Here is a 27,475-nt window from a genome sequence, read left to right on the forward strand (position 1 = left end):
ATACTACTTTTATCACCTTTATTATTACTTCTACACCAAAAATACGATTCTTCTTAGCATTACCATTTCTTCACAACCTTAAGGTTTTCTTTAAATTTTAGGGGTGTGTGGAGTCAAGCACCTCAAAGCCCCAGCCTGGAGTCCCCCACAAGGTCTTCAGTAAAGCAGGGCACTTTAGCTCACCTCTCCTGTCCAGAAGGCGTCCACTCTCTCCAAGCCTCTCCTTAGGTCTGAGCCTATTTGCTCCCCCTCCCCAGCCGGAAGTGATCCTGCCTCTTTCCGCCTCCAGAGGGGTCTCCTTCCCTGCCTGTCAGCCTCCTCCCTCACTCCCTACTTCCAGATTTCCTTTCTCCCCAATGTGATCTCTTTTCTGCTTACTACCTCTTATTCAGCAATCATATTTTTCTATTCTCCATTTGATTTCTCTATCACCCACACTGTATCCCCATTCCTATTTGATTCCTCTGTTGCCCCTAGGAAGACTATGTTTCTCTGGGCTCCCACACCAATGCTTCCTACAGACCCCTCTATGCCAACCTTAGTTACATAGTGTGTTGTTGTAGTGTGTTGTGTGTCTGGGTCTCTCTCCCCAGGAGCTGCTCTGCGGTAGGGGACTAGATCATGTTAATTTCTATTGCTTAAGTAGGACCAAATTAAGACATTTAGAGTCTCTAAACGCTAAAAGTTAGGGTATCCCCTACATCATATGTAATTCAGAATAAAATCAGTAAATACAAGAAAGTCTACCAAAAGTTTTTATTTATCCCCCAATGACTATTGATGCTTTTAACATATATCAACTTAGCTGAAAATTATTACTGGGACTGTGTTCCTCCTTTACTGGTACACTGGTACACAAGTGCTTAGCCTCTGTCTCTTGTGGAAAGGAGCACTCCTCCCCAGTGTGGAAAACAGTTCTTCTTGGGCAATCACTTGCTCACTCAGTCAGTAATTATTTGCTGAGCACACAGTTGTGCCACGGCCCTTGTTGGATGTTGGATCCCTGCCCTCAAAGAACTCACATCTAGTTTTTAAACTTTATTGGAGTATAATTGCTTTACAATGTTGTGTTAGCTTCTGCTGTATAACAAAGTGAATCAGTTATAAGTATACATATATCCCCATATCCCCTCCCTCTTTCATCTCCTTCCCACCCTCCCTATCTCACCCCTCTAGGTGGTCACAAAGCACAGAGCTGATCTCCCTGTGCTACGCAGCTGCTTCCCACTAGCTATCTATTTTATATTTGGTAGTGTATATATGTACATGCCAGTTTCTCACTTGGTCCCAGCTTCCCCTTCCCCCTCCCCATGTCCTCAAGTCCATTCTCTACGTCTGTGTCTTTATTCCTGTCCTGCCCCTAGGTTCTTCAGAACCTTTTCTTGTTTGTTTGTTTTTTAGATTCCATATATATGTGTTAGCATATGGTATTTGTTTTTCTCTTTCTGACTTGCTTCACTCTGTATGACAGACTCTATTCTTAAGTTCTAAAACACCCATGTAGGAAGAACTAGTATCATCATTCCACAGTTGATGAAATTAATGCCCAAGATGTGACGTGTCTTGTCTAAAGGCACATGATCACTAAGTGATGGAACCAGAATATGAACCCACATCTGGTTGATTCCAAAGCCTGACACTCACTGTGGCAGGTCTGATACTTGGTGCTACTGATGGGAAGAAGAAAGAACCCACATTGGCCCTGTGCTCTCCTCCACACTCTTCCTCTTATTTCCCTTGACCATACCAACACCCTATCTCTCTTCCCCCTTCCCTCCCTCTCTCCAAGTATTCTCCTCCCCTTCTCCCATTTCTTCTTTCTCTTCATGCACTTTCTCTTTCTCTAATTCACTGGTGAAGAGTTCCCCAGTGGTTTTCCATGTGCCAAAACCCATACTATGCACTGGAGATGCAAAACTGGATGAGATTCACAACCTGTCCTTGAAGATTTCTCCATCTGGCTGGGATGCATAAGAATACAACATGTCACTGAAGAATCCCAGAGCAGGATACTGATGGGCCTCACAGAGGAAATCACCTACTGGAAGGCAGTGAAAGCTTCCAGATAGGGTGTATTTGAGCTGGGTGTGTCCTGTGGGAGGAGTAGAACATTGGAAGAAGAGAAGGGAAGAAGGAGTAGTTCTTGTAGGACTGCAGGCTCTGAGGAGCCTCTGCTGAGCATAGGGGCACATGGGACAGTGTCAGATGGGTCTCTGATCTAATGCACCTGCTTCCCATCTGTTCTACTTGCACAGAGGCCCTCAGAGTCATGTTTCAAATGCCAAGATGACCATATCTACAGCCACCAAGGGTTCCCTTGGCCTGCAGGTTTAAATCCAAGCTCCTTAGCCTATCATTCAAGGCCCTCCACAGTCAGTCTCTGACAGCCTCACAGGCCTCAGTCACAGTGGATGTCTCATGTTCTGCCTCCTGCCAATGCCATACCTTTGCTCAAACTCTTCCTCTACCTGGAATGTCTTTGTTCCCCTCTCCCATACCCCATGACTGCCAATAAAAGGCCTGCCTTCCTATAAAGACTGGTACAAATGCTGCTTTTTCTAAGAAACCATCTGAGATCACCCCAAGCTTAGTTAGTCTTTCCTTCCTCCTTGCTCTTTTGCATGGCTCTGTCAGAGCACTTAACACACTGGGTGAGAGCTCTCTGTTTACCGATTTACTGTTTACTCTCTTTCCTACATGCTAGACTGTGAGCTCCTTGGGGCCCCATCATGCAGATCTGTTTCATCTCTGACACCCCAGAACTCATGTCCTGATTCACAAAGTAGGCATGAGAAACTATTTATTGGATGAATGAAGAAAATATTACATTACCTCTTTGCCTATTATCCCCTCTTTTCCCCTTTCCTTCCCTCCTCTCTGATTTTTCACCATTACAAATGAGAAAGTGTGGCCTAAAGAAGGCAATAAATCTAGACTCTCTGTCTTGATACAGAAAATGTAACAACATTGGACTAGGATTCAGGAGGCCCAGTCTAGTTATGTCCCCAGCTGACTCAATGTTTGACCCTTGACGGATTTTACTCCCTGGGTCCCAATTTCTTTATCTTTCCAATGCAGTAATGTACAGAACACAGTAATAATATATAGTAATACTATGGGCATTAAAAGGTTTGGAGTTTATGTTAAAATGGAATAGTGGAAAGATCACCAGCTTTGGAACCAAACAGTCCTGGGTTTGAATCCCATCTCTCCACTTATTAGCTATGAGAGTTACTCCCTTGATTTCCTCATTTATAAATGGGAATGATGATTCCTACTTTTCAGGGTTGTTGTAAGGAGTAAATGAGCTGGTGGCCATAATTTGAAGCTTTGTAAACATATTATATAGCTACAAACTATACCTTCTTTTACCTCTGAGCTACCTCCAAGAAAGGACATTATTTTGCCACTGGGATCTTCCCAACCTCTTCACCAGGGCTCCTGCTTTCAGTGTTTAATTTAGGCCAGTATCGACGAGAGGCAGTGAGCTACAAGAACTACGAATTCTTTCTCCCAGACAACATGGAGGCCCTACTTATCAGGAAGTGAGTACCTAATACTTTAAAGACCTGTGCTGCCCCCTGGCTGAGGGAGACCTTTGTTCAAATGATGGGGGAGTAGGGCAGAGCAACTTGGGTTAGCAAGGAGTCCACCTAGAGTCTCAAAGGGTGGTTAGGACAGCCCTTCTACTATCTTAACCAAAGCTTATTTCTGGTCATATCCATCCCCTGCTTAAGAACTTTTAACAGTTTCCTACTTCTGACAAGAGAGAGTGGAAACTTAGCTTAGAATTTAAAATAAGAGTCTCAGTAGCTTGGCCCACTCCAGTCTCATCCATTCAACCTCAAGTTGTCTCTCCTCTACAAGACTCTGAGCACTTCCAGAACAGAGCCTGGGTCTCATTTATTGATCCATATCCTCTTAATAGAACTCAGCAAAGAGTAATCACTAACCAGATTTTTGCCAAAAGCATAAATACATTTCCACATTATTACCTGTGCTTGCCCTGTTACATATGCCAGGAATGCCTTCTCCTTCACAGACCATATATTCAGGCTCTTCTTGGGTTCAAGAACCAATTCAGCTTGAGCGCTATTAGTTCAAGGTTTGGAGCCCTTAATACTATGGCTCTGTCATTAGTCAACTTTTCCTGGGTATGTTACTTTATACCTGCACCTAAAATGTCTACACAGAGCCATTTTCAACTGTGTGACCTCTCTGTGCTTGTCATAGCACATTTTCAACTGTGTGACCTCTCTGTGCTTGTACCTAGAATATAGGACACCCTTTGTAGATATTCAACAGATGAATAATTTAATGTAGGACATCTAAGAGATAGTGCAAAAGATAATTCAGAAAAATAGAGAGGAGACCATTTTGGGTATAATGGTTGTTTCTGTTTCTTCCTTCATCTTTTTCAGGCAATGTGCCATAGCAGCCCTGAAAGATGTCCATAACTATCTCAGCTGTGAGGAAGGTCATGTTGCGGTAAAGAAATTTGCATTTTTTCTTAGGTTTCTGCTGGGTTGGAGAAGAGCTAATATATATTGAGCATTTACTATGTTCTAAACATTGTTCTAAGCACTTTGCACATATTTATTTAATTTCCACCCTCCCCCATGAGATAGGTATTGTTATTATACTCCATTTTATAGCCCAGAAGAATGTCGTGCAGAGAGATTAAATAATTAAATATTTTACCAAGGTGGCAGGCCAAAACTGGAATACAGGTTGTATAGCTCCAGAATCTACACTCCTTTTTTCTTTCTTTTTTTAAAAATATTTATTTATTTATTTATTTATTTATTTATTTATTTATTTATTGGCTGTGTCAGGTCTTAGTTGCGGCACATGGGATCTTTGTTGAGGCTTGCAGGATCTTTTGTTGCACCACGCGGGATCTTTCATTGCGGTGCATGGGCTATTCACTGCGCTGCACAGGCTTCTCTCTCATTGTGGCGTGCGGGTTTTCTCTTCTCTAGTTGTGGCGCAAAGGCTCCAGGGTGCATGGGCTTTGTAGTTGTGGCACGTGGGTTCCAGAGAGTGTGGGCTCTGTAGTTTGTGGCACGCAGTCTCTCTAGTTGAGGCACGTGAGCTCAGTAGTTGTGACACATGGGCTTAGTTGCCCCGCGTCATGTGGGATCTTAGTTCCCTGACCAGGGATCGAATCTGCATCCCCTATTTTGGAAGGCTGATTTTTTACCACTGGACCACCAGGGAAGTCCCCAGAATCTACACCCTTAACCAGTATACACTACCACTCCATCCCCAAGAATTCAGCAGGACTACACTAGAATTTGACTGCAATACAAACATTTTTAAGTTCTAGAGATTTAGCTAAACATTTAATCAATTTAATCTCATAGACCTTTGGGATTTGCAAATTCTAAAAGTGCTTCAAAGAGCTCCAAAGTGATAGGGAAGGAAGAAGCTTCACCTAGGAGTTGAGAGAATTGGTTCCAACTCTGCTTTGTCAGAGTTTGTGACAGTTTGTCTCTCTGTGACATTGGTTAAGGCAAACACTTCCTCTAAGCCTCAGCTACTTTACCTGTAAAATAACTCTAATAAACCCCCACCATTTTCCTCTTGCTTTATTATGTCTACAGAGTCTGCTACATTTCTGGGCAGGCAGTGAGGGCTCAATGAGTGTTTGAGAAATTGATATAAGCCATTTCCAAATCCTTCAAAACCCTGTTCAAGTTTTATCCCTTTCTGGAAGCCCTGTACTTAGCACAGAGATGGTCAAAGAGTAGGCATTCTATCAGAGCCAGATTCAGAGCAAACCAATCTCATCGTGTGCCTCTAGGTTTTTGATGCCACCAACACTACCAGAGAACGACGGTCACTGATTCTGCAGTTTGCTAAAGAACATGGTTACAAGGTAGAGTAACTCTCTAACTCTTATCTAGAGCCTACTCATTTAACAAACACCAAAGAAAGGCAAACCAGGGGAGGAAGAGATGCCAAATCAGCTACCATAGGGTCAGCATTTTAATTTAGTTGTAGGATTTTCCAGGTCACAGTTAGAAGCATCAAAACAGAACAGAACAGGAAAGAAGAGGTGCCACATTAGGCAATGGAAGATAACTGCTGACAAGCTGACACTGTGGGGGTGGGTATGAGGAAGGAGGAGAGAGAACCACTACAATTCAGGGCCAATCTGACTCATAAAACTCAGAATCCTGAAAGCACCATTGTATGAAATTATGTTGTCAGAGATACCTCTAAAGATGACTCAGAGCCATTGAGAAGGGGTCAAGCTATGTTTGACTCCTACCAAACATAATTCCTTGCTGGAAATCTTTCTTCTGTTTCTTTTATAGGTCTTTTTCATCGAGTCCATTTGTAATGACCCTGACGTCATTGCAGAAAACATCAGGGTAAGGAGCACCAGTCACCTTTCCTTCTTATTTTGTCTCAGATTTGGATCATACCTAGAAATACCTCTGTGCAGTTAAAGGAGGTATCTTCCCTGAGCTTCTCCTCCCACTTCCTATAGGAAGTATTCCCTGATCATCCTGGCATACAATGATTCTGTGAAATTCCTTTAAGTATTGGAGAGGAAACTAAGGTTCCAAGAGGAGAGGTAAGTTGTCAAGTGTTCATACAGCCAGGAAGAGGTAGAACTGGGACTGGACCTCAAACTTGGATGTCTGCCTTGAAAGCTCTTTTTTCTGACCCACAATTCATATCAGAGCTATCACTGTAGCTATCACTGTAGCTATCACTGTAGCTATCACAGAGCTATCACTGTAGCTATCACTACAGTTTCTAGGCATGTGGTCTAGATTTAGTTCACTCACTACATTTTATTGTTCCCTATTTCATTAAATTACTGTATCTTGGGGACAGAGGTGACCTTAAAAGTCACCTCCTTCAACACTTCATCAGAAACTTGAAATCTTAGCTAATTGTTTGTGTAGATTTTCTCTTTGTACCTCCAGTGTGAAAGCTCATTGTCTTCATTAAGTGCAGTCCAATCAATCTGAAATCTGCCTCCCTGTAATTTCCACTCATTGGTCCTAATTTTGCCTCTTGAGGCATAGAATATGTCCAAGTACTCTCTTTCCTTTTCATCCATCCACCTATCCATCCATTTGTTGATTAAACATAAATTGAATACATACACCTGGGTTGAACCATTCTGGGTACTAGAGACAGAAATAGATAGGGGAGTGCCTGGCCCTTGAGCTCACAGTCTAGTGAGGGAGACTGACAATTTTATAGACATAATTCTGTGAGATCAGTGCTGAGATGAAGAAACAAAGGAGGCTGTGGCAGCACAGTGTTGAGGACCTAACCTTGCATGGGAAGGCTTCTCAATGAAGGTAATAGCTGACCTTCATCTTGAAGAATGCATAGGAATTTGGCAAGTAAAGAATGGAAAATAGGGGGATAGCATATACTAAGTATGGCATCTATGGGGAACTAGAAATAGCCTAGGTTGTCTAAAGCAAAGTGTGTGGAGGTCTAGAGGGGCAATGGGAGAGGAGGATGAAGAAATCATTTGGGGCCCAATCATAACAAGCCATGAGTCACCTGCTAAAATATTTCATACTTTGTCCTAAAAGATGTGAGGAAATGGTGAAGGGTTTCAAGCAGAGGAATTCCATATTCAGATGTGCATGTTAGAAATATCCTTCTGGCTGCTAGTATGGGAAAGTAACTAGACTATAGACAGAGTAACCAGTCACAAAGCTAGAGTGAGCATCCAGGAAATGGATGGAGGCCAGCTGGAGAGATATTTAGAAGATACAGGGGGGAAGATTTGGTACCTTCTAAGAGGTGGGGGATGATAGAAAGAGACACATCTAGGATGACTCCCAGATTCATTTTAGGCTCAGGTGACTTGAGTAGATGATAGTGACATTCACTGAGATGGTGAATGTGGGTGGAGAAGGTAGATATATTAAGGGATTAGGAGTTGCCAGCCCCTCAGAAATCTAAAGCCAATATATGCCATGTTATCCCAGTAAACACTCAATACATGTAAGCCATTATGATCCCCAGCCAAGATCTCCTGTTCCTTTTCTTCAACCATTTCTCACACCACAATTTCCAGGCCACTTATAAATGTTTCTCTTAAACAGTGTGTGAACTGAATATAATGTAACAGACCTTGTTTGACCACACAGGGATAAGGAATGAGGTGTTAACACAGTACAGATTCTCTTCAACTGACTGATTTTGTAAACTTGGGCAAGAACCTTTCTCCAAGTCTCAACTTCCTCATCTTTATGATGAGGAATATTGTACTCAGTGATCTCTAAGCATTCATCCCAAGGGCACTGTCGGAGTCTCTGTCTCCCATGGTTCTTCCATCTTTTTCCCTTCCTCCAGCAAGTGAAACTTGGCAGCCCTGATTACATAGACTGTGACCATGAAAAGGTTCTGGAAGACTTTCTAAAGAGAATTGAGTGCTATGAGGTCAACTACCAACCCTTGGATGATGAACTAGACAGGTAAGAACCCAGAACCCCAAAGTAAAGGTCAGGATTCTTAGCCCGGTTTTGATGTCCTGTAGGACCTGGAGGAATGCCTTCCTTCTCTGGGCCTCAACTTTATTTGTAACATCAGGAAACTGTACTTGATTTGTCTTCAAGGGCCTTCCCAGCTCTAATTATCCATGAGGTGGTGATTCCTTGTTGTGTAAGGTGTTCATCATAAGGGGCTTGAAGTAGTGTTTTCCTGAACAATGTGGACATATTAGGACCCTGATCTCAGGGGGGGAGAAATGCCTCTCTCCTGTGGTTGTTGCTATTATGTTTTCAAAAGTATTCTTCACACATGGATGACATTTCAGCTTCCAAACATGTTCACCTTTTTTGTTTCATTGAATCCCCTCGGCATCCCTGTTAAGGAGGCTGAAATAGGTCTTATGATCATAAATTTTCAAGAAGAGGAGATTGCATCTTAGAGAGCTGAAACCACTTGCTCAAGCTTCCACCACAAGTCAGGGGGTAGAGCTAGGATTCTAACTACATATTCTGTCTCTTAATCATGTCTGTTTTCACAACACGCATGCACCTTCAACCAGTAAGTATTTGGATTCTTTGGGCTATGGTGTACATCGGGGGTGTAAATAAGGGCAAGAGAGGTAGGTTCTATCCTCAGGTAGCTTCCATAGTGCTTTGACATATGGGAAGATACATTAAAAATATGAAACTTTCATTCACAATACCAACTAAAGATTGGAGAGGTGTTAGCTGGCAGTACAGGGAAGATGTGAGTTTTAGACGTAGGGTATACCCAGAACCTCACTTTCTTTCAAAATGGATTGTGATGAGAAGAGACCCTGGTCACTCAGACCCTTTGGACCCCAAGTAAGAAGTATAAGGAGACTTCTAACAGTCATCACCACCCAAAGAAGTTTAAAGAGCATCCTTCCAACTTTGTCCAACCAAAGTCCCCAGAGGTGAGCATTGTTACTGCCTCACTTCTTAGATGGGGAAACAGACCCACAGCAGGGCAAGGGCTTACCTGAGGCCACACAATGAGTGAGTAGCAGAATATATACTCAAATTCTTGTCTTCAAACTTCCATCATGGTTATCCTCCTCCCACATCCCTATATCATAAAAGTGCCACATGAGGCTTAGACACTCAGGTCAAGGGGCAGGACCTTGTGTACAATTGTGAATATTGTTCACTGTGCCAGGTCACGGGTACACTTGCTTTTCTCACCAAGACGTGTACTGGAGTAGGGGAAACTTTTTCAAATTTCCACAAAGGCACTGTATGAATAGTAGCATATGGTGGAAGAAGTTTGAAGGAGGGGAGCTAAAATGAAAGAACAGCATTGAGAAAGCCCCTAGCCTTTGGCCTAGACTGCTGCAGGTACTCGGTGTTTGATGAATCAGTTTGGGTCTGAAGACAACTGATTCTGAAAGTTGGCTTTATCTAATCGTTTTTCCATCAACAGACATTTACAATCCATGCATCAAGGCCCACTCCTAAGCTGTGCCCTAGGAACCCAAAGAGGGAAGGTCTATCTATCTCTGTTCTGATAGAATGCCCAGGTGGTTGAGGAAGACAATGAGTATGCAGTTGACCAGAATTGTGGTGATGGTAAAGCAAGTGGGATGGGGGAACACAGAAGAGGGGACCCAGTCCAACTGGGAGGAAAAGGTCTGGAAGAACATGTTTACCCAGTAGGTGGACTAGACATGCGTTTAGGGCACCAGCAAGGTAGAGTCCACCAAAAATAAGAAAAGAAAATCTTGAAAGCTTTTAATAGTTTGTATTTCAAAAACAGCATCAAGGTAGTCAAAACAGAAAAAAATATAACCAGAACTCAGTAGACCTTCTTCATGTTATAATATAGCTTATAATTTTTATTTTAAATTACACATAATGGGGGTAAGCATTAGCTACTATAAGACTTTTGATGTGAAGTACCTTTAAATGACTTCATATGATCCTGGGCTCAAAGAAAACTTTCTAAAGAGAGTGAATGTACTGGTTCTTGAAGGATGGATGCATAGGAGCTCAACTTTGGAAATCAGGCAAATAACATATTTTCAAGGAAAGAGAACAGTACCTTGCAATGGCCTAGTTAAATCTGAATAAAAGTAGAGGAGTACAGAGAATATTTCAGCAAAAGCATTAAGGCTAGAATGAAACAGAGAAGTTATGAGCATAGACATGGAACACTGAGGTGAGGCAAAGCAGGACCAGTGTATGAAGGCACCTAGAATGTCAGACTAAGCTACAGAATTTGGAAGTTCTCCTAGAGCCACTCAGGACCTAGTACCAGAAACAAGGCAACAAGGCTACATCAGATATTTTCTACTTAGGTTCTGAGAGTCATAGATGAGATGGTTGGAGAGTTTGACATTAGGCAAATCAATTCCTCTCTCTGTGTTTCAGTTTCCTCACCTATCAGAGATAATAATCTCTGCTTCCTAGGATGGTTGTGAGGATTTATGCACTTTGAAGCCCCCACCCCTGCCAGGTGCATACATACACACAAAATGGTCAGCAAATGCAAGTGGCCTGTGAGATGTTGGAGACAGTCAGGGACACAGAGGATTACTGTTTCTCTCTGAGTATGTCAGCAGTGTGAGCCAAAAAAGAGAGAACCCTAGATGCCTGAAGTGTGAGGAGTGAAAGTAAAAAGACAGTCTGGCTCAAACTGAGATTGAGGAAAGGAGAGAAAAGGAGATGGTAGCAGGCAGTGAGCTCCTCAGAGTGGCCAGGAACCAAGTCTCTAGAACAGGTACCCAGAACAGGGCAAGGCATAGCACCTTGTCAGAGGAAAGGTAGGTGAGAGCTGGGTTATGGAGGAAGCTTGAAGGCAGGGTGTGTGGTTGGGGCTTTCTCTTGGGATCAGCCTCTCCAACATCAGCCCCTGAGCTGCCCTTGCTCCTGCTTGGGCTGGCCCAGCCACCTGTCCTACATCAAGATCTTCGACGTGGGCACACGCTACATGGTGAACCGACTGCAGGACCACATCCAGAGCCGCACAGTCTACTATCTCATGAACATCCACGTCACACCCCGCTCCATCTACCTATGCCGGCATGGTGAGAGTGAACTCAACCTCAGAGGCCGCATCGGAGGTGACTCTGGCCTCTCAGCTCGGGGCAAGCAGGTAGGGATGGCCCCATGCACTCAGAGGTTTTGGCTGATCTGGTCCAGGTGGGCTGTGGATTGGTGGGGTGGCTGCTGCCTGGGTCCTGAGGATGGGGGTACTCAGTGGCAGGATAAAAGCAGGTTCTGGTCACTCTTGCTCTTCCACCCCATCAGCCACTCAGTTTTGACCCACTGAATGGCTCCCAAGTGCCAACAGCATCTGCAAGTCTGATGGCTTGGTCCAGGCCTTCCCAGATCTGGCTGCTCCTCCAGCCCCATTACAATAAGCACCCTCTCTCCTGCCTGACTGGTCCCCTCATCTTTCTCACAACTCTGTGCTTTTGCTTGTGCAGCTTCCCCACCGAGGCTGTCCTCCTCTGTCCCCTCTGTCAGCTGGTGACCGTCATTTGCACAGATACCTGCCTTAAAGTGCCCCACCTTTGAATCCGTCTTCTCCTCCATTACTCAGGGCTGATTCTACTCTCCCAAACCCCCACTACAGGTTATCACAGGGTCAGCACTTGTCCTCCCCCAGTTACCGCTTCTTTTCTGCCCTCCCTGCTCCACCCCTTCCAGGACCCATCTCCTGCTCCATGAGCTGGTCCAGGAAGCCCTCCCCTGTCCTTTCCTGCCCTCCTAGTCAGGTCACCTGGGCTCCATCCCCCCCATTTCTGGCCCATCTCTGACCCTCACGGTGGGAGTCTCTTTGTAGCTGAGAATAGTGAGCTGCACATTATGGGTGCTGGCCAATTAAAGAGACACATTTTCCCATATTTGGCCCTGACCCTGGGCTTGTTAACACAGTTATTGTTCTTGCTGGGAGGATGGCTTGGGGTGGAACAAGTGGGAAATGAGGTGCAGGAGGGAGGGAATGTCCTCTCTTATTGGACACCTCTGCACATTCACGGCACCGTCTGCTTCCACATGTGTGGCCTCATTTAATCTTCATAGCAGCTCTGTGCAGTGGCCATTACTGTCACTGATTTATGGATGAGGAGGCTGAGGCCCACACAGGAACAGAGAGTGGCCCCTGGTCACACAGCCAGTAAAGGACAGAGCCAGGACTGAAAACCAGGCCTTCATGCTTGCTCCTCAGTCTCCCCCCACTGCAGAGCTGGCAGTATCACAGGCAAGGCATCACACCGGAAGGCCTGGTCCTCCTGGATCATTTTCTGTTACTTTCAGACTGGTAGCCTCCCCTCGAGGTAGACTCTGACCTCTGACTCTCGCCTCTCTCGCAGAGTCAGAGACCACTGGAGGAGCCACCCTAGCCCGTGGCACCACCTACAGCCAGGGGTCTCTTGGTTAGGGCTGTCCGTGGCTTTGCCTGCACAATTTAGCACCCAGTTTGGACACGTGGCCATCTCCACCCAACATGCCTCCTTGAACACAAGTGTGCACATGTACATGCACACGCCTGGCCCCAACCTTCATGCTAAAGGGCACAGTGCACCATGCATTGTTTACAAAGCAGTTTCCCATCAACTGTCACCCACCACCAATCACAGTAGCTCTCACTTACTATGTACCAGGGAGCGCTCTGGGTGCTCCCGGTCCACTATCCAATGTGACACAGAGACCAGGCTGAGTGAGCTAACGCTGTTTACATTTTATAAGCAGGAGATATGAGGCCAGAGATGACCAGGGACATGTCCCAGGCCACACAGGCATAACCCCCATCGTCTGTCTCCCAGTCAGCACTCCTTCCACCAGAGCACACTGACTGCTGACTCATAATCCATAATTAGAATGTGTGTACACAATGCCTATATTTGTACATAAAAATGTGTGCCTGTACCTGTACATTTGTGCAGATGTTCCTCACAAACCATCTGTGATGAATAACATGCCTGTATGCAGAAGAATAGCGAACCACTTGCTCATCTGGGCTCCCACAAACCTAAGTGGTTCCTTTTAGTGCTGTCACTGTTTCCCTCACTGGACTGACCATGTCTTAATAACAGGACACCCCAGTACGCAGCACATGGCCACACACACTCAGTAAATGTTTGAATGCCCTTAGAACCTGGGTACCAGGTCCCCTGCTCAAACAATGAGAATTCACAGGGTCAAAGGGAAATGTACCCCACATCCCACCCCCATACACTTCCAGACCACACTCAGAGTACCCAGAACACTAGAATTTCCTGCCCAGAGTCTGCTTCCATTACCTACATGGGCACATCCCAGAGTCTTTTCACCTGAGAAAAGGCCATGTCACAGAAGTGTTCACCCCTAGGCAAAGGGGTGGCCAAGGGGTTACTGTTTCTGTGTTATGGAGATTGGTGGAGATATGGTGTGGACAGAACTTGTTCCTGTGACTGGATTATCCATAAACGTGTACTCAAGGCACCTAGGAGTGCAGGATGGAGCAGAAATGGGAAAAGGAGGGAAGTAGACTATGAGTGGAGTGCTTCCATTTGTACTTTTGTCCCAGGCTCCACAAATGTTAGAGGTGGGCTGTTTGAATAAATGAACAATCAAGTAGGAGGTTCTGTGAGCAAACATCAGTGAATGCACACGCACACATATGCACATATACACACATAAATACACATATTCTTCTCTATTCCCTTGGTTCTTAGTCACATGGGCAAGAGTATGACTTTTTATAAATTGGGAATATTTAAGCTCTACTTTTGCTTGTTCATCGTCACTCCATTATTTGTGGCAGATCTGAAATTCTTCTCATGGTCACCCTGTCTTCTTTCATCTCTCTTTCTCCCCTGCTCTCCTCCTTTGCACCCCTACTCCCCAGTATGCCTATGCCCTGGCCAACTTCATTCAGTCCCAGGGCATCAGCTCCCTGAAGGTGTGGACCAGCCACATGAAGAGGACTATCCAGACAGCTGAAGCCCTGGGTGTTCCTTATGAGCAGTGGAAGGCCCTGAATGAGATTGATGCGGTGAGATGGAGGGGGATGGATTTCCCGGTGGATGGTGAGGCTTGACTCTAGGCTTATCCCCTGGATTGCCTCTACTCTGGCTCATATGGGGAACCTAATTAATTCGGCAAACATTTCTTGTGCTAAACACTGTTCTGTGTCTTGGGGATCCAGTGAAGGCCAGAACAGACAAGATATTTACTCTCATGGAGCCCAAAGGCAGGCCGTGAATAAGACATTGCTTTGCATGTGACAAAAGTTTGTGAGAGGGGAAGTACAAGGGACTATAGAGTCTCAGAAGGTGAGGGTACTCTTGACAAGACAATGGTGGAAGATTTAGAAGGAAAGCTTCCTAGAGGAAGCTGGAGATGAGACAAGAAGCAGGCAAAATGGACTGGGGTGAGGGATAATTTTAATTCGAGAAATAGGGAACAGTTCATGTGAAAGCCCAGAGGTAAGAAGAGAGCATGGCATGTTTAGGGAACTGGGGAAAAATAGCAGAGAGTCTGGGACAGTGAGTGTGAGGTCTGGAGAGAAGGGAGATGAGGTTGGAAATGAAGACAGCTTATAGGGCTTTATAGCCCATGTTGAGGGATTTGGATGCTGCCCTAAAAATGGGAAGCCATTGATGTGGTCTAAGTCAAGGAGGAGTGGCCTGAATGTGATTCACGTTTTCTTAAAAAAAGACCACTCTGGTCATGTGTGGAGACTAGGTGAGAAGAAGGCCAGAATGAGAATGCATACCGGTATGGAGATGGCTGCATTTGTCTAGGCAAGAGGTGAGGGTGTGATGGCCCATATGTATATTGGAGATGAAATGAAGAAGAAAAATTTGGTAAATATTTCATATGACCCTCGTGACATGGCAGTCTCTCATTAGAGTCAGGTTTTTCCATGAGCTTCTTGAGAAAGTGTTTCCTCTCCATTGTCTCACCTGTACTATAGGTACACTGACCTCAGGTTAGACACTAAAGTAAAAGCTTCACTACAGATATAGATAGCTTGTGTGTAGGTAGGTTAACCTGATTGCCTGCTAGATAAATACATAGAAGTATGTTTGTGTATACATAATACATATATGCTTAACTGTAGATGTACAGAGGCACACATATTTAGAAAAGGGATATACAGCATTGTTATACATATCACATATATTTGTTATAAAATACATGCAAGCAACAGTTCATCATAATTGTTCAGTTATTGTTTGTTTCTGGCCCACATGTGGTGTAAACATTTATTGGATACCTACTCCATTTCAGGCTCTGGAGTAGTGCTGGAGACAGAGATTGGTTCCTGTCTTCACTGGGTTTTCAGAAAAAAACAGGGTAGACAGAGGAATGCAAAATAGTGTGCATGATACAGCCTCTGATGGGTTAGAATGTGGGCACACAGATGTTGGGGCAAGGCATCTGACCCAGCCATGATCTGCCTAGAGGAAGTGATGCCTAGCTAAAGCCTAAGGGGTGAGTAACAGTGAGCCAGAGAGAGAGGATCAGGAATAGTATGTCACGCAGAGAAAGCAGAATAAGCAAAGAGGGAATTGTGTGTGTGTGTGTGTGTGTGTAGACCTACTAAGGTCATAGCAGTGCAGATGGAGAGGGAAGAAAAAGGAATATATCTGAGAGAAATTTAAGAGGTAGAATCTCAGGAATTAGCTATGAGGGGATGGGTAAGGAAGAAGGAAGAATTTAGAATGATGTCTAATTTTCTGGTTTCTTTTCCATTCAGTAATATATTAATAATTAGATATATTAATCTAATAACATTAGATTAAATTAATCTATTTAAATTACTATATAATCTAAATAATATTAATTAATATAATAATATATTCTATTGATTGAGTTTTTAAAATGTGCCTTGTACATTCTGTACTAGTTTTTTTTACATATATTATCTCTAATATTCAAACTACTGTTGTGAGGTAGTTATAATTATCTTTATTTTGCAGATGAGGAAAATAAAATTCAGAGAAGTTAAGCAATTTTCCTTGTCAATAAAGTCAGTGGCCACTTCCACAGGCAACAGGCTCCCAGCATGCCTCAGAATATAAAGTCAAAGCCAATCTGGAAGGACCTTGTGTATATACAGGGTGCACTTTCTCCTATGGACAGTGTCAGTTGCAGGTTTGACACTGCCTGTCTTCTTGTAGGCTGGGGCAGGGGTGAACCTAAACCCTAAGGGAAGCTTGGTTGATGGCTCAAAAGACAACAACCAGAGCACATTGCTCCCCTACAGGAAGGTCTACTTGGAATCTACACAACCAGAAGGAAATCTTACAGACCCAACATCACTTCCCACCTCTACCAGCAGCCACCTCACTTCTGTGGATTTCTCAGTGGGAACTCATTCTCTGAGCCCTTGATTCCTTTGGGTGTGGAGAGTGTATCTCCCCAAGGACCACTCTGAAACTGTTAGGAATTTACTAATTCTTGCCTTCTGAGAAGTCTGTGGATACCTGTTTCTTTATCTGCCAGAGGTCCTGGAGCAGAGGTGTGGGCAGGAGGGATGGGAAATGCTATAACACAAGAAAGCACTGCTGTGGATGTGCGCACACACATGCGCCTGCCTACACAGTCACAGACATCCACCATAGGTATGTTTACACTCACAGACATGTACTTCACAGACACATGGACCCAATAGTCAAACACAGGTTCCCTCTCAGATGCATTTACCAATCATATTTGCACCATTCATGCACACACATGCACACTTACAGACAGACACACCTAGAGATACATATCACACTCACCATAGACACACATGCAGTCTTTGCATATATCTACATCACATAGACACATAGAGGCATACCAGGGACATATAAACAGTACAGACACATAACCTCAATCATATTACCACAGATTAATGCAGACCTTAGACATAGGTACACAGATACTCACACATATAATCAGGGACATACACACTCACAGATACACATACCACAGACACACTGAGACCCACATGGAGGGACAGACCACAGAGACACCCATGCAGGCAGATTCTTAGATGATCAGACAGTCTTCATACACACACACTCACACCAATACACTATACATATGCTGAGACAAAAACACAACCAACAGCATAGAACCTTAAACATACCACAAATATACACCATAATCATGCTGCACACACACAGATAAACACAGTCACAAATCCCCACAAATTTATAAAAGTACACACTCATATATACAATGTACACCTATAAACCTTTGGAGACAACCATAGAGAAACACCAGATACCCACCATACACTCAGCCTGAACACACCTATACACATGCACTCATTCTCACATCCACACAGCTACACACCTTGTGCATACATACACACATACATTCAGACAACAGACGCAGACCTAGAGCTGTGTTCACAGAAACCCAGGTGCTTGTGTGCTAACGTTCCACAGTCATTGGCTTCAGAACTATGGTAAAGGTTGTGGGATTTCAACTTGTGAATACTTTTGTCCCCAAATAATTTTTCTCAGGGTGTCTGTGAGGAGATGACCTACGAAGAAATCCAAGAGCACTACCCTGAAGAATTTGCACTACGAGACCAAGATAAATATCGCTACCGCTATCCCAAGGGAGAGGTAAGGTTTGGAGGGGTGACCAGACTCTTAGGACTGCTCCCCAGTATCTCTATTCCAACTACCAGGATTCCATATTTTCCTAGACAGCTTTAAAAACAGGGTAAAGCAAATTTTGCAGCATCTTCCATCCCGCAAGGCATATGATTATCTGGCCCTTTGCTCTCTCATTCTTAGCTATAGGCAACAGATTCCCCTTTTTTTAAAAGCTACACATTTGCCTGATTATTTTCCTGTCTTCTTTCAGGAGGACTCACTTTGTCCTAAACTTTGAATTTGATATCTTTACACTAAAGGTATTTGAAATAGTTCAATATACTCTAATTTCCTGACATTTTATTGCCAAGTTGCCTAAAGCTCCAGCCTCTCTGGACTGTGGGTTGGAGTCCCAAGGGACAATGGCTAATGGTTTATCCAACTTCTTTGCCACCACATGAACCAGACTATCAGTTCCCTATTCCCATGTGAGGTAAATCCTAGTTGTTTTCAACCCAGTCTCCATTTAGCCAGTTCCACATGTTAGAATATTTGTTAGTCATACTCCATTTTTGATAGATTCCAGGGAACAATTATCAGAAAGCAGGATATCAGAGAAGAAACAATAGATATCCTGTGTTACAAAGCACTTTCACATGTGTATTTTCATCCTCAAAAATGACATTATGAAGTCAGTCCGACTTTGCCCTCATTTTCCTTTATATATTTTGAGGTTATGTTGTTAGAGGCATACAAAATTAAAGCAATTATATCTCCTTAGTGAATTGTATATTTTATTATTACATAGTGAGCAAGCCTCTTTCCCCCTAATAATGCTTTCTGCCTAAAAGTGTATTTTATATGTTATTAATATAGCTATATAAGATTTCTTCTGGTCAGTATTTGCTTAGTTCATCTTTAGTCATTTACTTTCAACTTCTCTGTGTATGTTTGTTTTGTTTCTTATAGACAGCGTATAGTTGACTTTTATTGGTTTTAATAAAAATTGAAAATGTATGTCTTTTGAATTGTAAATTTGGTACACTTACTTTTATTGTAATTACTGATTTATTTGAACTTCTTTCTATTCTCTTATTTTGAGCTCTCTAGGCTTAGTTTATCTTTTCTCTTTTCCTTCCTTCTTTAGAATTGAGAGTTTTTACATCTATATTTGACTTATACAATCTCCTTTCTTTTAGAGTTACTCTTAACATTTTAATATGTGTGATTGACAAAATCTAAAAATCAATATCTTCACCCACCCCCTAAAACAATATAAAAATGTTACAACTCTGGTCACTCCCTCTCTTAACTTACATGTTAATTGTTGTTTTATATTTTACTTCAAACTTGTGTCTTATCCCCCAGATGACTTATTATTGTTATTAATAGATTTATTATTGTAAGCACAACTTACTAAGTAGATGTTGATTGAATTAATGCTTACTGAAGCACTTCAATTTACAACAATCTATCAGAATATATCACTATTTGTTCCTATAATACCAACATATTATATTTTTTAAGTTAAATCAATATTACCAGAGTAGAATTATTATAAATGCTAGACAAAATAGAGCTACTTCCAAACACTTAATAAACTTTGTACCCACATAGATGGATTTTTTTCTTTTTTAAAAATTTTGTTGGATTATAGTTGATTTACAATGTTGTGTTACTTTCAGGTGTACAGCAAAGTGATTCAGTTATACATATACATATATTCATTCTTTTTCAGATTCTTTTCTCATAAAGGTTATCACATAATTTTGAGTAGAGTTCCCTGTGTTATACAGTTGGCCCTTGTTGGTTATCTATCTTATATATAGTAGTGTGTGTCTGTTAATTCCAAGCTCCTAATTTATTCCACCCCCCCCCAATTTTCCCCTTTGGTAACCATAAATTTGTTTTTGATATCTGTAAGTCTGTTTCTGTTTTGTAAATAAGTTAATTTGTATTATTTTTTAAAAATGAGATTCCACATATATGTGATATCGTATGATATTTGTCTTTCTCTGACTTACTTCACTTAATATGATAAGTGAAGTGAAGCATCCATGTTGCTGCAAGTGACATTATTTCATTCTCTTTTATGGCTGAGTAATAGTTCATTTTATATATATATATATATATATATATATATATACCACATCTTCTTTATCCATTCATCTGTTGATGGACATTTAGCTTGCTTCCATGTCTTGACTATTATAAATCGTGCTGCAGTGAACATTAGGTGCATATATCTTTTCAAATTATGGTTTTCTCTGGATATATGCCTACGAGTAGGATTGCTGGATCATATGATAGTTCTATTTTTAGTTTTTAAGGAGCCTCCATACTGTTCTCCTAGATGGATTTTATATAGTGGAAAAGGGGTAAAATCACTTATCCAATTAAAATATAATTCTTATTCGCTAAAAAATAATATTGTATACAGTCAGTGTTTATTTAGATTTAGCCACATATATCCAATTCCCTTGATCATTCCCTTGATCATTCTTTCTCCTTACAGCTGAAGTTTTCCTTCTGGGTTCAATGTCTATCTTCCTTTAGAAGTTTCTTTAGGAGGATCTGTTGGTAGTAGACTCACCTTTCTTTTTGTCTAAAAATGTCTTTAAGGAGGGGTGGCTCTTAATCCTAGATGGTATTTTGGCAAGGTATAAAACTTTAGGATGACAGTTTTCTCTCGGCACTTTGGAGATATTGTCCCCACTGTCTTCTGGCTTCTAACATGGTTAAGAAGTCTCCTGAAATTCTAATTGTCATTTCTTTTCTCTCTGGCTGCATTTAGGGTCTTTGGGTCTCTATGGCTTTTAGTTCCACTCTGATATGTCTAAATATTAATTTCTTTTCATTTATCTTGCTTGGGGTTAATTGGACTTCCTGAATCTGAGGACTAGGATTCTTCATCGATTCTAGAAAATTCCCAGACATTATATCTTTAAATATTCCTCTCTCATATTTTCTCTATTATCTCCTTGAAATGCAATTAGATGTGTGTTAGTCCTGTCTCTATCCTTTATGTCTCCTAACTTCTTCTTATTTTCAATCTCTTTGCTACATTCTGAGTAATTTCTTCAGCTCTATCTTCCAGAACAGTATTTCTTGAATTGTATCTAATCTGCTGTTTACTCTATCCATTGAGTTTTCCATTTTAATGACTATATCTTTCATTTATAGAAATTCTACTTAGTTCTTTTTCAAATCTAGATCATATATTCAATAGCATCTTATTTCTTCCTTACATTTTTGATTCAATCTTTTATTTCTTTCAAAATCTCAAGCATATTCATTTTATATTGTGGATCCTTTATCTTAAGTTGTTAGGGTTCTTGTTGTTTCTGCTTATTTTTACTCATGATAGCTTATTTTCCTTGCATGTTATGTGAGCTTCAGTTTGATGAAAATTTATCTATGGGAATCCCATGCAGTCTGAGTTGAGAGAATCCAGAGAGAATTTCCATTTGCTTCTTCCAGACACTCTTGGGAGCTAATGACTTGAAATCACTTTTTATTAAACTCTCAGCTTAGCATTTTCTAAAACACATAGGTAGTATAATTCTCAACCACAAATCCACCTGAGGATAGGCTTGTGGTTATACATTCTTACAGGAGGCTTTTCCTAATTTTTTCCACCAAGAATCAGGCAGAGACAGATATATTTTCTTACTGTTTCCCTTTGCCTGTGGATATATTTTTTAGCTTATAGTTTTTCTGAGGATGTAGTCCTTTGAAGGTCTCAGATTTTTGTGAGAGTCTCAGTCCCAAATCCCCATCTCGTACACACCTAAGGCCTTGTCTCGTGTTTCTATAAGGTTTTAAAAGCTCAAGTCTCTTGGATACTGTGATTGGCAAATGCCCTCATGGGAGTTGTGGCTTCTATATCCATTTATCACTCTTTTTTTCAGTTTTTCTTCATTTTGGAACCATATATTCATAACGTTTCCTTCATTTTCTTGAAAGATCAGCAGTGCAGACATTTATTTTATCCAGATTTTCTAGGGAATTTTAGTGGAAATTTTATTATTGTTATTTACTCTACTATATTGGTTGCCCCATTTAATAGATGAGAAACTAAGGCCCTAAGAAGGAAGTGAGTTGCCTAAGGTCATACTGCTGGACCAACAACGGAACTGGCACCACAGCCAAGTTTTCCTGATTCCTAGTGTAGAGTTCTTCTCCTCTGGGCAAATGTGCCTCATCTCCTCTTCTTACCCAAGTGTTTCTCTCCCTTTCAGTCCTATGAGGATCTGGTCCAGCGTCTGGAGCCAGTTATAATGGAACTAGAACGGCAGGAAAATGTATTGGTGATCTGCCACCAGGCTGTCATGCGGTGCCTCCTGGCCTACTTCCTGGACAAGAGCTCAGGTACCACTGTTCTCTCTGTTCCTGGCATGGGAGCTGCATGTGAGTTGAGACTCTGACACCAGAAATTGGTGGTTTATATCTTAATAGTTAAGAGCACGGGATCTAGAGCAAGGGTGCATGTGTTCAAGTTCTTGCTCTGTCACATAATACTTTTGGCAAATTACTTTAACCTCTCTGTTCTCAGTTTCCTTATCTGTAAAATGGGGAGAATAATGATGAAGTTTAAATAAATGAACATATTTAACATAAAGAGCTTAGAACAGTTCATGACACAAAGTATGGGCCATATAAGTGTTAGCTGCTATTATTAATATCAGTGTTACTCTGAGATAACATTTTCAAAGCCAACCTTAACAGTCTGCCTCAACCTGAAAAAGATGAGCCAGTATTTGTCTGAGGCATGCTGTTCTCAGGTGGAATGGGACCTCTTGTGGTCTCTTGATTTTGATTATAGGTTTCTGTCGTTGCTATAGGGATGATTTCCCCAAGATATTGATGTTTTCATTTAAAATTTTTAAATGATAATTTCTTTTTATAAAAAACATCTAGATATTTTAATTTACAGAGTATCTACACTGACTACAAATACTGAAATGCAAACTAAGGCAGCTGGCCTGGCAAGAGACTGTTGTGTCACCTTCAGGTGGGAGAGTCCGTTTCTGACATGAATGCTGAAGCACTGACATCTCCAGGATACTGGAGGGAGGGAGTGTGAGGACAATGCAAAGTCATATTTGAAGTGTACAATATCCTGCAGACTTGGATCTTTTCTATGACGCTAGCTTCCAAGCAAAGGGCACTTGTAATATGGAGTCATCTAGAATTGGAACCCCTGGGACTTGAAAACTTGACATTGGACAAGTAATTTCCTCTGCTTGGTCCTCAATCTCTTCAATGGAAAAAAGATGACAGGGGGTGGGGTGGTGCTGCTAGATTTCTGATACTGTCCACATCTCTACTGCTCAGTACTATTTTTGAGACTGTGAGGCCGGTCTTGTAACCCCAACTGTGCAGAAGAGGAAATGGAAGCTCTGAGGGATGAAGGAATTGCCCAAGATCACAGGGCTCAAGGAGAGGTACCAATCTCAGGTGCATTCCAGAGGCCTCTCACTTCAGACACATGTGAGGTGCATGGGAAGCACATGCATCTCCCGTTTGCACACTGCTTTACCCACTTACTAACCACTTTCATGCACAGGCCATGCCATCTTCTCACAGCTGTCTTAAGAGCTGGGCCAGGCAGGGCTGGGCACATGCTCTTGCCCCTATCACTCACGTGAGGAAACTGAGACCCAGAGAGATGGTGTGACTGAGAACTCAGACCCATAAGACCTCAGAGCTGGGTCCAATCCTGTGCTATGAGAGATAGGAACTTTAGGGACCAGAAAGGGAAAAGACAGGGCTGAGGTCACTTGTGCAGGCAGTGGCAGAGCTGGGTCAGAGACCTCAGGCAAGTCGCTTCCCTTCTCTGAATCTATTTTGTCATGTGTGCAGTGAGGAACAGTAACTCCCGCAGAGTATCAGTGAGGATGGAATGAGATAGTGCACCAAAAGCACTGGGCCCAGCACCTGAAGATGATGGTGACAAAGGCAAGGAGGAGGAGCAGACTGGTTGCCCAGGAAATTGCCAAATCTTATGTGTCAGGAGGCTGAGTGGTCAGTGGCAGGCCTTAAAAGCCTACAGTGAACCTCAGGGGCAGGGAGGCCGTGAGGGGTGGAGTTCTGGCTCAATGAAGGGAGATGGGGAGCCGTATAGGTTGCCTGGGTGGTCAGGAGGGTGGATGTCTGCAGAGAGGAGTGAGGTGGGGGTGTCACCCCACAACACTGTGAGTCCCTCGAAGGCAGTGGCAGCAGACTGCAGTGGGAAGAGCACACATTTGGCCTCAAAGCATCCTGGGCTCGAGTCCCAGCACTGCCACTTCCTGGCTGTGGGACATAGGGCAAGTGCCTTCCCTCTCAGAACCTCAGTGTCCTCATCCATGGAATGGGCCTGATCATCACCTCCCATCAGGGCTGTCTGAATGTCATCAAGGCCATACGAGTAATTGCATGCGAATATTCAGAACAACTTTATACATAATCCTCAGTAACTGGAAACAAGTGAATCGGTGAATGCTTGTCCATCAACAAGTGTCCCAGGAGTCAGAGGGCACAGGCCTGGGCTGGGGAGAAAGTTGCGGGAGCTGCCAAGGTGCACGCACACCTCAGCCACGGCCCCAGCGCATAGTAGGGCCTCAGAAAACACTTGCTGGGACCTGTTGTGAGCCTTTGTGGTGGGGGAGCCCATGGAAGGGCTGAGGTTGGGGCGGGAGGGAGGCCTGCCTTGGTCTTATGTTTGCCCTGTGGGTGAGGAGGTCGGCCACCTCCAAGGTGACCATCCTCAGCGTCTGGGGGACCCAGGGTCTGTCTGCGATCTCCAGGGCCCTCCTTCCTCCCTGCTCCTGAGGCTGCCTCTCTGCTCTCTTCCTCCTTCCCCACCCTGCTCTCAGCACTGTCTCTGAAGACTGTGGGGGAGAAGGGCCCAGGTGAAGACAACCATGGGGAAGGGGGTGGAAAGGGAGAGTGCTGCAAGCCTGGAGGCCTGGGGAGGTGGTGCCTTCCCCAGCACCCTGTCTCTGAGGGCTGCTCTCTCCTCCTTTCTAGATGAGCTGCCTTATCTCAGGTGCCCTCTGCACACAGTGCTCAAACTTACACCTGTGGCTTATGGTGAGTCCCCTACCTTCATCTGGGGAAAAAGCACATAGACACCATGAGCATGCCTGCAATGCCTAGCATTTTCCCAGAAGAGTCCTGAGAGAGATTTCCTGGGTGGGTAGTTGGATGTCTTGGTAGAGGCAGGGCTTGTGATAGCAAGATGAGAATGGGGAAGGACTGAGGTGGCCTCTAAATCTGGGACCTGGCCCCAGCTTTCTCTGTCTCTACCAGAGCACCAATCATACAGCACAAAGCTGTAGAAGAGGGGGTCCCCAAAAGGGACCAGATGAATAAGTGTATGTTGGGGCCAGATTTGAAGAGAGGGTTCAAAGACCAGCCCGGGCAGTTGAGACTCTCTTTGGGGGCATTAGTCAGCTCTGGAATGTTCATGAGCGATGAAGAGACAGACTCAAATCTATTCTGGAGTATGAAGAGGGCAGATGGTGTACTGAAACCTGGATTAGTGTTCAATCCACAGGGATGGAGCTAAGGGGGCTTCCATAGGCATTGGGCCTCCTCTGCCCACTCCAGGCCCCAATGATACCACCCTCCTCTTTCTTCAGGCTTCCTAGAACTCCCTTCTGACCTTCCACACCTCTGATGTTGCCATAACCGCATAGTTCTGGAAATAAATTTTACCTGGGACTGGTCGCCCCAGGCAGAGACACCAGGACTCTTCCACCACTTTAGCACCTAACACAGCTGGGAGGATCCACAGAGCTCCATTGTTATTATTAGGTTTCTGTCTCACAGACAAGAGCTGGGGAGGGGTGCAAAAATCATCTCTTGTCATCTCTCATTCCCATTGACAACTGGGCAAGGGAGGCTCAGAGAAGTCTGAGACTATTAGGGGAAGAGCTGGGAGGATGCCCCATTCCTGTATCTTAGGCCTAGTGTCTTCCCCTGACATCACACAAGTGGTCTAAATTCCCCTCCCTAAAGGGCAGTCACAGTCTGCACACAGCATGGAGCTGGGGGTGTGGGTGGTGATGGGTGGAGGAGGGAATGACACTTCAGGAAAGACCTGTGCTTACCCGGGTGGCTTATGGATGAACGGGTTGTTCTTTTCTGAGGCTGCAAAGTGGAGTCCATCTACCTGAACGTGGAGGCTGTAAACACACATCGGGAGAAGCCTGAGGTAGGTGAGGGACTCTGTGTCCTAAGCTGGCACATGGTGAAAGCACCCTCCCCTGCAGAAAGGCAGCCCCAGTCCCACAGAGCTTGGGTGTTTCCACCAACAGGTAGAATAACCAGCACCCAGAAATGCAGGAACCACAGCCCAGACCCGAGGCACCCTAGACACGCACAGCTAGAGCAACCCTGCCTAAAAGCCCTCTGGCTGAGGTTCCCCCAGGCTTGCCTGAGAAGAGGGTCAGGATCCAGGCTTGGCTGAAATAGGGGAGCCTGGCAGTGAGGACAAGAGGCAGGGAGGGGTGGGGGCTCCACACTGCTGGCTGCTTCCTGCTAATACTGGGTTCTCTCCTCTCAGAATGTGGACGTCAGCCGGGAACCTGAGGAAGCCCTGGACACTGTCCCTGCCCACTACTGAGCCCTTTCTAAGACATAAAACTGCCTCTGTCCTCGCTATCTTTCACGTTTAGGAGCTGCTATTGTTGCTCTTCTCTTACACTGAGAACACTCTGGAGTTGGCCTCACTGAAAGAGACCTGCTTCCAGTGAAGAAACCCTCATCAGCTCCAAAACAGGTCTTGATTTCTAGCTACAACTAAGGAGCTGTCTAGGTCAGGATGAAACTTTTTCCTTCTTAATTCCTATTTCCTGATCAATAAAGACTTCTCTTACTGCCTACAAAAGGGGAAAGGAGGTCATTGTGAGGATTTTCCCACAAGATCCTCTTAAGATCCTGACCCTATGAAATGGCTCTGGTGCTGTTGGGGTATGGACTGGGTGAGAACTACCTGGAAAGAAGGACTTTGGAGTAGTACCTCCAAATGTGAGGGTGGAGATAGGTTCATGTGAGTGCTTATGGCCTTGTTTCTTCGTGGGCAACATGGCTGGGAACATGACACCTTCATCCCTACATTCAAAGAAGAATCTGCACTCAGACCACAGTTCTCCTTCCTTCTCCAACTCTTGTTGCCATCCTGAGTTATTTCACTGTCCATATAAATGATTCAGACAATACCCTGGTCTCCTAGTGTCCTACCCCCTCAACTTCAGTGAGCATCTTCCCTTCAGCCACTCACTGCTTGGTTGGCATCATCTAGACTTCTCTACAGTCTGACTTCTTAAATACAAGCATCCCACTATCTGACCACTGGCCCCCTGGTCCTTAAAACTCTCTGTGTCATCCACAGGATCCCTAGCAGCATGCCTCCCACACAGCAGGCATGTATGTAGTATTTCTTGAATGAACAATACTTGT

At 43.7% G+C, this 27,475-nt stretch overlaps 1 protein-coding gene across 2 annotated transcripts in view; it reads left to right on the top strand.

The window, feature by feature from the left end:
• The window catches only part of PFKFB1 (6-phosphofructo-2-kinase/fructose-2,6-biphosphatase 1), a gene marked incomplete at its 5' end in the record, with an annotated part of 81,480 nt that extends 54,517 nt beyond the window's left edge, over nt 1-26,963 (top strand). The window contains 12 exons of one of the 2 annotated variants that reach the window (XM_079911595.1): nt 3,452-3,545; nt 4,422-4,488; nt 5,807-5,881; nt 6,324-6,380; nt 8,341-8,462; nt 11,385-11,592; nt 14,332-14,478; nt 17,948-18,052; nt 22,267-22,396; nt 25,040-25,102; nt 26,164-26,228; nt 26,580-26,963. In XM_079911595.1, the coding sequence (XP_079767721.1) occupies nt 3,452-3,545; nt 4,422-4,488; nt 5,807-5,881; nt 6,324-6,380; nt 8,341-8,462; nt 11,385-11,592; nt 14,332-14,478; nt 17,948-18,052; nt 22,267-22,396; nt 25,040-25,102; nt 26,164-26,228; nt 26,580-26,639 (1,193 nt within the window). In that variant the 3' untranslated portion in view covers nt 26,640-26,963. The remainder of the gene's footprint in view (nt 1-3,451; nt 3,546-4,421; nt 4,489-5,806; nt 5,882-6,323; nt 6,381-8,340; nt 8,463-11,384; nt 11,593-14,331; nt 14,479-17,947; nt 18,053-22,266; nt 22,397-25,039; nt 25,103-26,163; nt 26,229-26,579) is intronic. The other variant, XM_079911596.1, reaches the window with a different exon arrangement.
• Between the last annotated feature and the right edge of the window lie 512 nt (nt 26,964-27,475).

This window comes from Stenella coeruleoalba, assembly GCF_951394435.1.
Source record: "Stenella coeruleoalba genome assembly, chromosome: X".
Classification (NCBI taxonomy): Eukaryota; Metazoa; Chordata; class Mammalia; order Artiodactyla; family Delphinidae; genus Stenella; species Stenella coeruleoalba.